The 15,779-nt window shown below is 49.1% G+C and overlaps 1 protein-coding gene across 1 annotated transcript in view; it reads left to right on the top strand.

The window, feature by feature from the left end:
* LOC132395186 (trichohyalin-like) overlaps positions 1-15,779 on the top strand; it is a 252,206-nt gene that overhangs the window by 224,672 nt on the left and 11,755 nt on the right. The window contains 5 exon segments of the mRNA XM_059971479.1: positions 2,305-2,443; positions 4,946-5,075; positions 9,105-9,186; positions 12,191-12,305; positions 13,612-13,713. Coding sequence (XP_059827462.1) covers positions 2,305-2,443; positions 4,946-5,075; positions 9,105-9,186; positions 12,191-12,305; positions 13,612-13,713 — 568 coding nt within the window.

Below are 15,779 nucleotides of genomic sequence, written 5' to 3'. Positions count from 1 at the left end.
GGGCGTGTGAGGCTGACGAGTGCAGATGGGCTGTGTGAGGCTGATGAGTGTAGATGGGCTGTGTGAGACTGACGAGTGTAGATGGGCTGTGTGAGACTGACGAGTGTAGACAGGGCTGTGTGAGGCTGACGAGTGTAGATGGGCTGTGTGAGGCTGACGAGTGCAGACGGACTGTGTGATGCTGACGAGTGTAGATGGGCTGTGTGAGACTGACGAGTGTAGATGGGCTGTGTGAGACTGACGAGTGTAGACGGGGCTGTGTGAGGCTGACGAGTGTAGATGGGCTGTGTGAGACTGACGAGTGTAGACGGGGCTGTGTGAGGCTGACGAGTGCAGACGGACTGTGTGAGGCTGACGAGTGCAGATGGGCTGTGTGAGGCTGACGAGTGTAGATGGGCTGTGTGAGGCTGACGAGTGTAGACGGGGCTGTGTGAGGCTGACGAGTGTAGATGGGCTGTGTGAGGCTGACGAGTGTAGACGGACCGTGTGAGTCTGACGAGTGTAGACGGGGCTGTGTGAGGCTGATGAGTGTAGATGGGGGGTGTGAGGCTGACGAGTGTAGACGGACCGTGTGAGTCTGACGAGTGTAGATGGGGCTGTGTGAGGCTGACGAGTGTAGATGGGCTGTGTGAGGCTGATGAGTGCAGATGGGCTGTGTGAGGCTGACGAGTGTAGATGGGGCTGTGTGAGGCTGACGAGTGTAGACGGGGCTGTGTGTGGCTGACGAGTGCAGACGGACTGTGTGAGGCTGATGAGGGTAGACGGGGCTGTGTGAGGCTGACGAGTATAGACGGGGCCGTGTGAGGCTGACGAGTGCAGACGGGGCTGTGTGAGGCTGATGAGTGTAGATGGGCTGTGTGAGGCTGATGAGTGTAGACGGGGCTGTGTGAGGCTGACGAGTGTAGATGGGCTGTGTGAGGCTGACGAGTGTAGACGGGGCTGTGTGAGGCTGACGAGTGTAGATGGGCTGTGTGAGGCTGACGAGTGTAGACAGGGAGTGTGAGGCTGACGAGTGTAGACGGGGCTGTGTGAGGCTGACGAGCGTAGACGGACCGTGTGAGGCTGACGAGTGTAGATGGGCTGATTGAGGCTGACGAGCGTAAACGGACTGTGTGAGGCTGACGAGTGTAGACGGGGCGTGTGAGGCTGACGAGTGTAGATGGACCGTGTGAGGCTGACGAGTGTAGACGGACCGTGTGAGGCTGACGAGTGTAGACGGGCTGTGTGAGGCTGACGAGTGTAGACGGGCTGTGTGAGGCTGACGAGTGTAGACGGGGCGTGTGAGGCTGACGAGTGTAGATGGTCTTTGTGAGGCTGACGAGTGTAGATGGGCTGTGTGAGGCTGACGAGTGCAGATGGGCTGTGTGAGGCTGACGAGTGTAGATGGGCTGTGTGAGGCTGACGAGTGTAGACGGGGCTGTGTGAGGCTGACGAGTGTAGACGGACTGTGTGAGGCTGACGAGTGGATATGGGCTGTGTGAGGCTGACGAGTGTAGACGGGGCGTGTGAGGCTGACGAGTGCAGATGGGCTGTGTGAGGCTGACGAGTGTAGACGGGGCTGTGTGAGGCTGACGAGTGCAGATGGGCTGTGTGAGGCTGACGAGTGTAGATGGGCTGTGTGTGGCTGACGAGTGTAGACGGGGCGTGTGAGGCTGATGAGTGTAGATGGGCTGTGTGAGGCTGACGAGTGTAGATGGGCTGTGTGAGGCTGACGAGTGTAGACTGGGCAGTGTGAGGCTGATGAGTGCAGATAGGCTGTGTGAGGCTGACGAGTGTAGATGGGCTGTGTGAGGCTGACGAGTGTAGACGGGGCGTGTGAGGCTGACGAGTGTAGACGGGGCTGTGTGAGGCTGACGAGTCTAGATGGGCTTTGTGAGGCTGATGAGTGTAGACGGGGCGTGTGAGGCTGACGAGTGTAGATGGACCGTGTGAGGCTGACGAGTGTAGACGGGGTGTGTGAGGCTGACGAGTGTAGATGGGGCTGTATGCGGCTGACGAGTGTAGACGGGGCATGTGAGGCTGACGAGTGTAGACGGGGCGTGTGAGGCTGACGAGTGTAGATGGGGCGTGTGTGGCTGATGAGTGTAGACGGACTGTGTGAGGCTGACGAGTGTAGATGGGGCGTGTGTGGCTGATGAGTCCGGAACGAGTGCATTACTGTACAGTCTGCAGGTTTCTTCAGTCCATTAATCCTGTAATCAGTGTTCTTACAGCAAGCCTTTGAACTTTCAATGCATTCTCTTGTCTGCTTTACTATTAAACACAGAGTAATCCTGCCCTCCCTCTGTCACCTCTCCTCCGCAGACTGCAGAGGACTCCTTCCATCCAGCGGCAGCCCTCTCATGACACTTCAAGCAAACCGGAGACCCTGGGAGAGGGCGCTGGGCCAAGGCTTGACAGCGGAGGCGGAGACGGGCCCCACAAGGATACGGTGGCCACCTCAGTAAGAGATGAGGCATTGGAGAGAATGAATGAGGAATGAATGAGGGACCTAATGTAACGGCCTTTACCACTGGCAGCATGTTCCACGTATCACCACTCTCTACGTTAAAAAAAACTTACCTACGACAACACCCTATATTTTCTTCCGAAGTTATGCCCCCTGGTATTAGCCATTTCCACACTGGGGGAAAGTGTCTGGCTGTCCACTCTATCTATGTCTCATATCATCTTGCACACCTCTATCAAATCACCTCCATTACAGAGAGAAAAACTGTGGCTCACGGAAACTGTCCTCATGAGTCGCGCTGCCTAACCCAGGCAGTCTGCTTGGTGCATCTGAGCAGACGGCACAGTGTTCAGTCACACTTGCAGACCCTCAGTGTTGAAGGGTGAGAGCCCGGGCAAGTCCCAGCCATTGGCTGATACGTGACCAGAAATATCCTTGACTCACATCGTTGTTTTTCACAGGAGAGAGACTAACTACACCCACCGCCCCCCTGCACTCACCCTCTCCCCAGCCCACCCTGTTTCAGGTTAAATGCCACAATGATCATCAAGACAGCCCATCTGGCGGGTAGCATCTGAAAAATACAGTGAACCATCAAGTCAGTAGCAAAGACGTTGGCTGTGGACTACCATCACTGCAGGATATGTACAGGGCACAACAAAGAAGCAGGCAAGAAAAATCATCGCAGAGACTACCCACCCTATAAAATCTCTTTTCCAAAAGCTCCCTCTGGAAAGCGCTCTAGGGCTATTAAAACAAAAAACCATGCCATCTTCAAAGTTCCTTTCCCCGGGAAATTAGTCTGATCAATCATTCCCGATATCCCCTCACCCCCTCCATCTATCACTCCAGTATAAACTGTAAACACTCTAATGCTGTTTACATTGTAAATACGTGCTGGTATTTATGTATTTATGCACATTTTATTACAGATCCATACTTTAACCTCTAATTTATTTTTCTATAGTTCATGATTCTTTATTATTGTTGAATGTTGTTGTTTTTTGTTGCATGTCACACCAAACTGTCACAGAAAATTCCTACTATATGGAAATGCAAACGATGAATTAAGTATAAGGCAATTATCAGATTGCATCTGGAGCATTATGAGCAGTTTTGGGTCTCTTACCTAGGAAAGGATGTCCTGGTATAAGTTCATGAGACATAGGAGTAAAATTATGCAATTTGGCCATCGAGTCTGCTCCACCATTCCATCATGGCAGTTTATCCCTCTCAACCCCATTCTCCTAACTAATCAACCACTGCTTTAAATATAGCTAGTTCTAGTGTCCTTCTCCAGTCAAATTTGGCCAGCTCCTTTTTAATGCCTCTGTAATTTCCTTTACTCCACTATGATATCAATACATCTGACTTCACCTTGTCAAACTGCTGGCTGAATCCTATCATGTCATGATCACTGACACTTACGGGTTCCTCTACCTAATCAAACACAACGCCCAATCCAGAATCGCCTTTCCCCTCGCGGGCTCTAAAAAGCCATCTCATAGGATTTTTGCAAATTCCCTCTCTTGGGATCCACCGCCAATCTGATTTTCCCAATCTAGCTGCAATTTGAAATCCCCCATGACTATCATAACATTGCCCATTTAACATGCTTTTTCTGTCTCCCATTGTAATATAATCCCTCATACTGGCTACTGTTCAGAGGCCGGTAAATAATTCCCATCAGGGTCTTTTTATTCTCACTGTTTTTTAACTCTACCCACGAGGATTGTACATCTTCTGATCCTATGTCACCTTTCTCTAAGAATTTGATTTCATTTTTTACTAACAGAGCCAGGCAACCCCTTTTGTATACCTGCTCATCCTTCGGATGCAGTGTGTATTACTGTATTGGCATTGGAGAGGATCCAGAGCAAGTTCACGAGAATGATCCTGGGAATGAAAGGGTTAACATGTGAGGAGTGTTTCATGGCTCTGGGCCTGTACTCGAAGGAGTTTAGAAGAATGAGGGGGGTCCCATTGAAACCTTTCAAATATTGAAAGGCCTAGATAGAATGGAAATGGAGAGGATGTTTCCAATAGTGTGGGGAGTCTAGGACCAGAGGGCACAGCCTCAGAATAGAGGGTCATCCATTTAGGACAGAGATCAGGAGGAATTTCTTTAACCGGGGGTGGTGAATCTGTGGAATTCATTGCCACAGATAGTCGTGGAAGCCAGATCATTGGGTATATTTAAAGCAGAAATTGGTAAGTACTTGCTTAGACAGGGCATCACAGATTTCAGGGTCAGGCAGGATAAAGGGGTTTGAGAGAGATAACAAATCACCCATGATGGAATGGGAGAGCAGACTTGATGGGCCCAATGGCCTATCTCTGCTATCGTGTCTAATAGGTTTATTGTATCAGGCGGATGGAAGATGTGACTCGCAGCCATTGGAGTTGCTGAACTTGTGACCCTGACCTCACAGTAACGGTATGAACTGGATGTACAATATGCTCCCAATGCAACAACATTTTCCCTCCTTTACACAGGTAGAGAAGCCCCACCACCCCGAACCAATCTACAATGTCATCTTTGTTGGGAGTACGAATGCTGGAAAAACATCCTTCATCCATAATTTCTGTGAGGGCTGCTTCCAGCCAGGCCTCCCCTCCACTATAGGTATGGTGACATCGTTCAACGCAAGTGACAGATTTAAACTAATTCGGGAGCGGGAACATAACTTGAGGGTAATTGGAGGGGAGTTTAGTGGGGGGGGCGGGATGTCAGAGGTGACATTTTTACACTGAGAGTGGTGAGTGCATTGACCACCCCACCAGGGGTGATAGAGGCACATACATCAGGGGCATTTAACAATTTCTAGGGAGGCACACCCATGATAGAGAAATGGAGTGCTATGTGGGAGGGAAGGAGTAAATTGATCTTGGGGTAAAAACATCAGCACAACATTATGGGCCGAAGGGCCTGGATTGTCCGTTTACTTATTTAGAGGTTCCAGCCCTTTGAGTCATGCCACTAGCAGCTCACTAACTTAACCCGAGCCTAATCTCAGGACAACTTACAATGATCAATTAACTTACTAACCGGTACGTCTTTGAACTGTGGGAGGAAACCGGAGCACCTGGTGGATACCCACGCATTCTACGGGGAGGAGGTACACACTCTTTACAGATGATGTCAGAGTAGAAATCCAAACTCCAACACACCGATCTGCAATAGCTTCGTTCCGACTGCTTTGCCACTGTTTGGCCATGATCTATGTTCTACTTGCTGCACAGACAGTCTGTGGGGAGAAAGCCTGTTGTGTAGTCCTGGATGATTCCAGCAAACAGATTAAACAACTCGAGATACTCTTTCACCTAATGCCAAGTTAGAGAGAATGCAAGTACACTCTGTAGCCACTTTATTAGGTACCCCTGTGCACCAGCTTGTTAACACAAATATCTGATCAGCCAATCACATGGCAGCAACTCACTGCACAAAAGAATGAAGACATGGTCAAGAGGTTCGGTTGTTGTTCAGACCAATGGGGAAGAAATGTGATCTCAGTGACTTTGACCGTGCCAGACCGGCTGGTTTGAGTATCTCAGAAACTGCTGATCTCCTGGGAGTTTCACACACAACAATCTCTAGTGTTTACAGAAAATGGTTGCACAAAACAAAAACCATTCAGTGAGCGGCAGTTCTGTGGGCAAAAACACCTTGTTAATGAGAGAGGTCAGAGGAGAATGGTCAGACTGGTTCAAGCTGACAGTAACCCAAATACAGGTGTCCCCCACTTTACAAGCACTCGCTTTACGCCACTTCACTTTTACAAAAAACCTACATTAGTAACCTGTTTTCACATTACAAAAAGGATTTTTGCTTTCAAGAAAATTTTTCCCATATAAATTAATGGTTCTTCGCTTTACGCCATTTCAGCTAAAGAAAGGTTTCATAGGAACACTTTCCTTTGTAAAGGGGGGGGGGACGCCTGTAATCACGAACATATGTTCAGTGGCCACTTCATTAAGGTCAAGGTCAGGTTTGATTGTCATTCAATCATACATGATTACAGCCAAACAAACTGTGTTAGTCCGGGGCCATGGTGCAAAACACAGTACCAACAGTCATTCACAGCACATAAGACAGCAGTAAATCACAGTCACACAAAAAATGGTCCAAGTCCCTGAGTCCATGAATGTTGCAGCTGAACAATACAGCTTGTCTTCTGCCGAGCACCGGTGGCAGAACGGAAGGCATGCAACACGGCCTGCAGTGCCTCTCTCCTGGGCTGCAGAAGGGGGTGACATTGCAGCCTGTGGCCTAGTCCCTGCTACAGCTGAAGCCACACAGCACGTCCACCAATAAACCAGTGAACTGGATCGTAGCAGCCAATGTCCAACAGGGTCTTGCAATCACAAGAAAACTGACTAAGACAATAACTTTTAGTCAGGTAGAGGAGGAACTGAATACAGTAGTCGCTGTGTGTATATTTACCTTGCTTATAATCCTCTTTATTTTCAGTGATGTTTCCCATCAAACCATAACTGTTTACAGACTTACTGCTCAGACAGTCAGCTGTGGAAAAGGATTCCACTATTTTACACCTCAGTGTTTCTACAGGTTACTCCCGACTTGTTTTGCATTAGTTGTTTCCAATTTAGGGCTTTCCAGCGGGGGGGGGGGGGGGGGGGTATCTCTGCATCAAGGGACAGGAACACAGACTCCACACCCTTTCACAGAGTTCTAAAGCAGAAATGAGCGCTGCATTATAACACAAAGAGAAGCAGAGAGACTGAGCTCACCTTAATCTACAGCACAGTGAAGTAACAGAGCCACTTTATCGTGGACACAGTACTGGGACAGGGGGACAGTGTATCACAAAAACAGCACTCAGGCAGAACACTGGGACAGGGGACGCACTGTATCACAGACACAGATCTGGAACAGAGGGGCACACTGTATCACAGACACAGCACTGGGACAGGGGATGCACTGTATCACAGACACAGATCTGGAACAGAGGGGCACATTGTATCACAGACACAGATCTGGGATGGGGAGATGCACTATATCACTGACACAGATCTGGAACAGAGGGGCACACTGTATCACAGACACAGCACTGGGATGGGGAGATACACTATATCACAGACACAGATCTGGAACAGAGGGGCACACTGTATCACAGACACAGCACTGGGATGGGGAGATACACTATATCACTGACACAGATCTGGAACAGAGGGGCACACTGTATCACAGACACAGCACTGGGATAGGGAGATACACTATATCACAGACACAGATCTGGATCAGGGGGGCACACTGTATCACAGACACAGCACTGGGACAGGGGATGCACTGTATCACAGACACAGCACTGGGATGGGGAGATACACTATATCACTGACACAGATCTAGAACAGGGGGGCACACTATATCACAGACACAGCAGTGGTTCATGGGGACATATTGTATTCCAGAAACAGCACTGGATCAAAGACATGCACACCATCTCAGACACAGCACTGAGACAGGAGACACATTGTATAAGAACATAAGACTATAAGATATAGGAGCAGAAGAAAGCCATTCAGTCCATCAGATCTGCTCTGCCATTCAGTCATGGGCTGATCCAATTCATCCCCTCTCCCCTGCCCTCTCCCCATACCCTTTGATGCCCTGGCTACTCAAGAACCTATCTATTTCTGCCTTAAATGCACCCAATGAATTGGCCTCCACAGCCACTCATGGCAACAAATTCCACACATTTACTGCCCTCTGACTAAAGTAATTTTTCCACATCTCTGTTCAAAATGGACAGACTGTATCCCAGACACTGCATTGGGACAGGGAGTCACACTGTATCCCAGACTCTGCACTGGGACAGGGAGACACACTGTATCCCAGACACTGCACTGGGACAGGGAGACACACTGTATCCCAGACACTGCACTGGGACAGGGAGTCACACTGTATCCCAGACACTGCACTGGGACAGGGAGGCACACTGTATCCCAGACACTGCACTGGGACAGGGAGTCACACTGTATCCCAGACTCTGCACTGGGACAGGGAGACACACTGTATCCCAGACACTGCACTGGGACAGGGAGACACACTGTATCCCAGACACTGCACTGGGACAGGGAGGCACACTGTATCCCAGACACTGCACTGGGACAGGGAGACACACTGTATCCCAGACACTGCACTGGGACAGGGAGACACACTGTATCCCAGACACTGCACTGGGACAGGGAGACACACTGTATCCCAGACTCTGCACTGGGACAGGGAGGCACACTGTATCCCAGACACTGCACTGGGACAGGGAGACACCCTGTATCATAGACACAGCTCTGGGTCAGGGGGATACACCATACCCCAGACACAGCACTGTGTTACACAATGAGTTCCTGACACACAACCAAGCTGAATCTTTTCTTGAAGTAGATTGCAGTTGTTGTTATCAGGACAGGACAGGAGCAGTTTATTGAATTTGGATGCTGTGTGTTGTACCGGGCAGGAATTAAAGCCTGCATGTTCACACCCACAGATAAGAGTGGGTCACTGGCTCCATGAGAGAGGTGAGTCTGTAGTGAAATCACATCCTGTTGTCAGAAAGTTCTTCCTACAGCACAGGGTGTGTGGAGCTGTCATCACTCTTTATCGCCCCATTAATCTGCTCTCCCATTATTGCAGGAATAGACTTTCGAGTGAAGACCCTGAATGTGGGGAACAGATATATCACCCTAAAGGTGTGGGACACAGCAGGGCAGGAACGGTAAGTGGGAGCTTCAACTGCAGGCTAGAGGCATTGGCCGTGGCAAAATGCAAACACTGAGCAGGTAAGAGTGTTGCTGCTGGGTAGAGAAAGAGATCGGAAGAAGGTGAGGGAGGGAACGGTGAGAGGGGGTAATTTCAAAGGACGTGAAGGGCAAGTTCTTTTTTGTTCAGAGAGCAGTCGGTGCCTAGAATGCATTGCCTGGGGCGGAGGTAGAGGCAGAAACATTACAGATTTTTATGAGATGTTTAGATAGCCACAGGAATGTGAGCAAAATGGAAGGATATGGACATTGTGTAGGCAGAAGGGATTTGTTCAGTTGGCCATTTGCTTACTAATTTAACTGGTCCAGCACAACATTGTGGGCCAAAAGGCCTGCCTGGTCCTGTGCTGTACTGTACTGTTCTATGAAATTGCCGGGAGATGACGGGGGCATCGATAGAGGCTCACATGGTCAGTAGTAAAGGTGCTGGTGTGCATTGAAGGTGGAAGAAAGGGAAAGAGGAGGAGGTCCAGTGGGATCACCTACTGCACTCGGTGCTCCTGATGCCTGACGTAGACTGGGGGACCACTTTCTCCGGCACCCAGTGCCCACCTATATTAATTTGACTTCCCATTCCATCATGTCAGTCCATTGCCTCCTCTATAGCCATGATGAGGCCGTTCTCAGGTGGGACGAGCAACGCCTCATTTTCCATCAGAGTAGCCTGCAACCTGATGGCAGGAACATCGATTTCTCCCCCCTCCCACTAATCTCCTTTTCCATTCCCCATTCTGACTTCCCCTTCCCTTCTCCTCACCTACCCATCAGTTCCCTCTGGTTCCCCTCCTCCTTCCCTTTCTCCCATGGTCTATTCCCCTCTCCAATCAGATTCCTGCTTCTTCACCTCTTCCACCTATCCCCTTCCAGCTTTTCACTTTATCCCTCCCCCCCCCCCCCCCCCACTCACCCCATCGCCTGGCCTCACCCGCCACCAACCAGCCTGCACCACTTTCTCTCCTCCTGCTGTGGCCTCTTCCCCCTTCCATTTCTTGGCCCAGAATGGTGACTGTTTATTCCCCTCCATTGACGCTTCATGATCTGCTGAGTTGCTCCAGAATTTCATGTATGTTTCTCTGAATAACCCTTGCTCTTGGTGTATCAGATTCCTTTCTCGACTTCCTGCCCCACGTGCCTTCCAGGTGAATGACATTGTGGGGGTGGAACTCCCTCTGACCATGTGATTGTCCTCCCAGCCAATAGGCACCAACTGTTGTCGCTCATACACTGCTATGCGGAATTTCACCTGTCTGTACAAATCAGAGGCTGCGGTGAGCATGCTGAGCCGGCCGTCTGGGTCAGCGAAGCCATCCTCCAGCCACTCCTCCCGAACCTGCACGCAAGCCGTCTCAGCCGTTTGTGTGTTCCTCTCCCATCCGCTGTTTCTGCTCACACACTAAAATGCTCATATCACCTGTGGGCTAGTATGAAACGCTGACCTAAAAACGTCTCAGGAGGCTAAGGAGGCTGACAAGCCTCCACAGACGTTGGCGGCCTCTGACGGTCGAGGTGATGTGTCCCAGCTGTCTACGTTCAATCGATGTGCCGTACGATAGGGAGAGCGAGCTGTTATCCATGTAGCAGGCTCCCCCTCTCCACACACCTGATGAACCCAAAGGAAAGGCAGAGACCGATACAGGTTGACACCGACTGCGTTATAGGAGTTGTCAGACAGCAGTGATCTCAATGACGGACTGCCTTAGGGGCTCCAGCTCTGGATTTTTTCCTCGGGGTTTACCCTGAAGCCTTTCCCATGGGTGGGTATAGCAGCAAGGTCAGAGTATTCCTTCTCCTAGCTGAGCTGCCAGCCCCTCTTTGCCCTTCTGCTGTCTGTAGAAATGGATCCATCAGGCTTGGTAGTCAAGCCACACGTGAAGGCTAAGGGTTGGACTTGGTTGTTAGAGGCTATTTGACAACATTGGGAGCATGTGATGCACCATCAATAACTCACTCTGAGACGTAAAGGCAAGATATCGGCTTTTATTGACTGGAAGAAGGAACCAGCAGTGAGTGACCACCATACTACATCCTGGAGACTAAGAGGCCGGGCTCAGGCCTTGATCGCCTTTATCCGGGGGTCTGTGGGAGGAGCCACAGGAGCAGTCAGCAGGGGGCGTGTCCAGACAGGTATATGTAGTTCACCACAGCACATAATAGGTAGTGGGAGCTTAACCCCGTTACCACCCCTGGACTTATGGCAACATTACGAAAGTACCCTGACTCATCGCATCAAAGTCTCAACCCAAAACGTGACTACTTATTCGCCACTCTAGGCACTGCCTGACCTGCTGAGTTCCTCTAGCGTTTAGTGTGTGTTGCTCTGGATCTCCAGCATCTGCAGAATCTCTGGTGTTTAGGAGACCTGTGGTCTTATTTAACACATAAAGTAACTCCTCACATCTTAATGATCAGGTGAATTTCCCAAAAAGCAAACTTCCTTTTGGTGCAGCTTTCCACAGTCTAGGCAACTTGGAGCAACTTCCCCTCTTAATCTCAGATCTTCGCTGCTTCAGAGTTAAAAATTATCCACGACGGAGAGGGTCCAGAGGAGGCTGACCAGAATGATCTAGGGAATGAAAGGGTTAATATATGAGGAGCATTTGATGGCTCCATGCCTGTACTCACTGGAGTTAGAACAATGAAATCTACTGAAAAGTGAAAAGCCTCAGTAGGGTGGATGTGGAGAGGATGTTTCCTATAGTGGGTGAGTCTAGGACCAAATGATACAACCTCAGAATAGAGGGACGTCCAATTAGAACAGAGATAAAACAGAGGTAGATAGGCTCTTGATTAGTCAGAGTGCCAAAGCCTACGGGGAGAAGACAGGAGAATGGGGTTGAGAGGGATAATAAACCAGCCATGATGGAATGGCAAAGCAGGCTCAATGGGCCAAACTCTGTTCCTGTGTCTTATCGTCTCATGGTCCCTGCTCCTTTCTGATGTCACTTTACCATCGTCCTGTAGGTTCCACAGTGTGACCAAACAGTACTTCAGGAATGCCGATGGAGTGGTTGTGATGTACGACATTACGTCCACGAGCTCGTTCACTGAGGTGCGCTACTGGCTGTCTTGTGTCAAGGTAAGTAACGGTGTCCCGTCCCTTCTCTGCTTAAGATAACATGCTGGAGCCTCGAGCAGGTCTTAAAGATGCTAGGGACACAGACATCCTCTTCGGCTAGCCGAGCTAAGTCAAAACAAGTGTGAGGCGCTGCAATTTGGGAGGACAAACCACGCTATGTCTTACAGCAAGTGGTCGGACACTGAGGAGTGCCGAAGAACAGAATACAGATCTATAATTCCTTGAAAGCGGCATCACAGTAGGCAGGGTTGTGAAGAGAGCTTTTTGCACATTGGCCTTTGTACTGAGTACAGGAGATGGGATGTCATGTTAAAATTGCATAAGACCAATATCTTGCGTGAGGCCTAATTTGGAGCATTGAGTGCAGTTTTGGTCACCTTCCTTCAGGAGAGATGTAAATAAAATTAAAAGAGTGCAGAGAAGATTTACAAAGATGTTGCCGGGACTTGAAGAGCTGAGTTATAGGGACAGGTTGAATGGGTTAGGAATTAATCAAGGGAGCGCAGGAGAATGAGAGAAAATTTGATAGAGGTACACAAAGGTATGTTCAAAGTAAATTTATTATCAAGCTACATATATGTCACCACGTACAATCTTGAGATTTGTTTTCTTGCAGGCATTCACAGTAAATCCAAGAAATGTAATAGTATCAATGTAAGATGCACCTAACTGGCAAAAGACCACAAACTGAGCAAATACAAAACAGAGGCTGCAGTTCCAAGTAGTAGAAAGGGAAATGCAGAATATACCACTCAGTGGCCACTTTACTAGGAACCCCTTGCTTTTTGTTTCTCTGCCACTCTCTGTAAACTGTAGAGGTCATTGTTTGTGAAAATGCCAGGAGATCAGCAGTTTCAGAGATACTCAAACCACCCCGTCTGGCACCAACAATCACTCTACAGTGAAATTAGATCACATTCCTTCCCCATTCTGATGTTTAGTCTGAACAACCACTGAACCTCTTGACCGTGTCTGCGTGCTTTTATGCATTGAGTTGCTGCCACGTGATTGGCTGATTAGATATCTGCATTAATGAGCAGGTGTCCAGGTGTACTGAATGAAGTGGACATCCAGTGTACGTCCAGACATTGCTCTCCCTCTTTCCGCTCTCTCTGCTCCTCCTCCGTTGTTTAATTTCTTTTTGTTGTTAATTTGTCTTTCTCCTTCAGCATCCCCCTTCGTTCTTCACTTTATTTTTCCCCACCTTTTCCTCTCCCCTCTCCTCATTCTGCCTGTGTTCCTCCATCTCTGTAGTTCCCTCCTTCCATCTGCCTCTCACAAACACATTCTCTCTCTCTTCCTGTAGGAAGCGACATCTGACCGTGTCTGTATTCTCCTGCTGGGGAACAAACTGGACGAAAATGACCGTCGTCAGGTCCCCCAAACTGAGGGGGAGCAGCTGGCTCAGGTATCTCCACCATCAGCGGGAAACCAGAGGGCCAAACCCTCCATCAACGGTGTGCGGCTGAGTCTGCAGAGGGGGCAAATCACTCAGCTGGGGTGGGGAGGTTTCACCTGATACCCACACATCATGTGGGAAGCCTCTTGTTGCTGGAAAGCCTAAAACAAACTGACATTAGATACCCAAATAAGACCGTCAGACATAGGAGCAGAAATAGGCCACCCAGCCCGTTAAGTCTCTCCGCCATTCCATCAGGGCCGATTGATTATCCCTCTCAACTCCATTTTCCTGCCTTCTCCTCGTAACTAATCAAGAACCTATCAGCCTCCATTTTAAAAATACCCAGTGACTTGGCCCCAGACCATCTGTGTCAATGAGTTCCACAGATACACCACTGTCAACATAAAGAAATTCCTTCTCATCTCTGTTCCAAATGGACGTCCCTCTATTGTGAGGCTAGACTCCCCCATAACAGGAAACATCCTCTCCACTCCTCTATCTGGGACTTTCAATATTCAGTAGGTTTCAATGAGATTCCGCACCCCCCTCCCATTCTAACTCCATTGCTTACAGGCATAGAGACATCAAATGCTCCTCGCACATTAACCCTTTCATTCCCAGAATCATTCTCGTGAGCCTCCTCTGGACCGGACCCTCAATAATGTCAGCACACCTTTCCTTAGACAAGGGGCCCAGAACTGCTCATAATCCTTCAAGTGTGGTCTGACCAGTGACTTATAAAGCCTCAACAGTATGTCCTTGCATTTATGTTCTAGTCCACTTGAAATAAATACTAACACTGAATTTGCCACAACGCTCGGCAGAGCAACACAACACAACAGTGAAACAAACCCCTTTCCTCCCTCCCACACACCAACTCACACACAGACACACTCACAAACTCACACATACATTCACACTCACATACACACACACGCACCAACTGACACTCACGCACACACCTATGCACCGACTCACACTCATACACAGATACACTCACATACACACATACACACCTACGCACCAACTCACACTCACACACAGACACACACACATATACACCCACACACCAACTCACACTCACACACACAGACATACCCACACAGCAACTCACACTCACACACACAGACATACCCACACACCAACTCACACTCACACACACACACACATACACACCCATGCACCAACTCACACTCACACACAGACACACACACATATACACCCACACACCAACTCACACTCACACACACAGACATACCCACACACCAACTCACACTCACACACACAGACATACCCACACAGCAACTCACACTCACACACAGACACACACACATATACACCCACACACCAACTCACACTCACACACACAGACATACCCACACAGCAACTCACACTCACACACAGACACACACACATATACACCCACACACCAACTCACACTCACACACACAGACATACCCACACACCAACTCACACTCACACACACAGACATACCCACACAGCAACTCACACTCACACACACAGATACACACCCATGCACCAACTCACACTCACTCACATATACACACACACACACGCTCACTCACAGATACACACTCATACATACACTTTGATACACATATACCTCTGTACATAGTTACTGTAGAGGTGTTCAATCACCCAGTTAATGAGTTCAGAATCAGGTACATCATGGTTAGTGTGACACTAATACAGCTCAGGATGTTGGAATTGAGAGTTCGATCCCGGTGCCCTCTGAAAGGAGTCTGTTCTGTTGCACCAGCAGTACAGTGCAAGGCATAAAATATAGGTTCAACAGGTGTGTTTAATATCAGAGAAATGTATACAATGTACATCCTGAAATTCTTTTTCTTCACAGCCATCCATGAACACAGAGGAGTGCCCCAAAGAATGAATGACAGTTGAATGTTAGAACCCCAAAGCCACCCCCCCGCTACCCCCACCCATACATCAGCAAAGCAACGGTTCCCCCCCCCATCAGCAAAAAAAAACCATCAGCACCCCTCCCCACTGAGCACTCAATTGTGCAGCAAAGCATCAATAAAGACACAGAC

This window comes from Hypanus sabinus, chromosome 6 (genome assembly GCF_030144855.1).
Source record: "Hypanus sabinus isolate sHypSab1 chromosome 6, sHypSab1.hap1, whole genome shotgun sequence".
NCBI lineage: Eukaryota > Metazoa > Chordata > Chondrichthyes > Myliobatiformes > Dasyatidae > Hypanus > Hypanus sabinus.
This window is presented reverse-complemented; position numbering and strand designations above follow the sequence as displayed.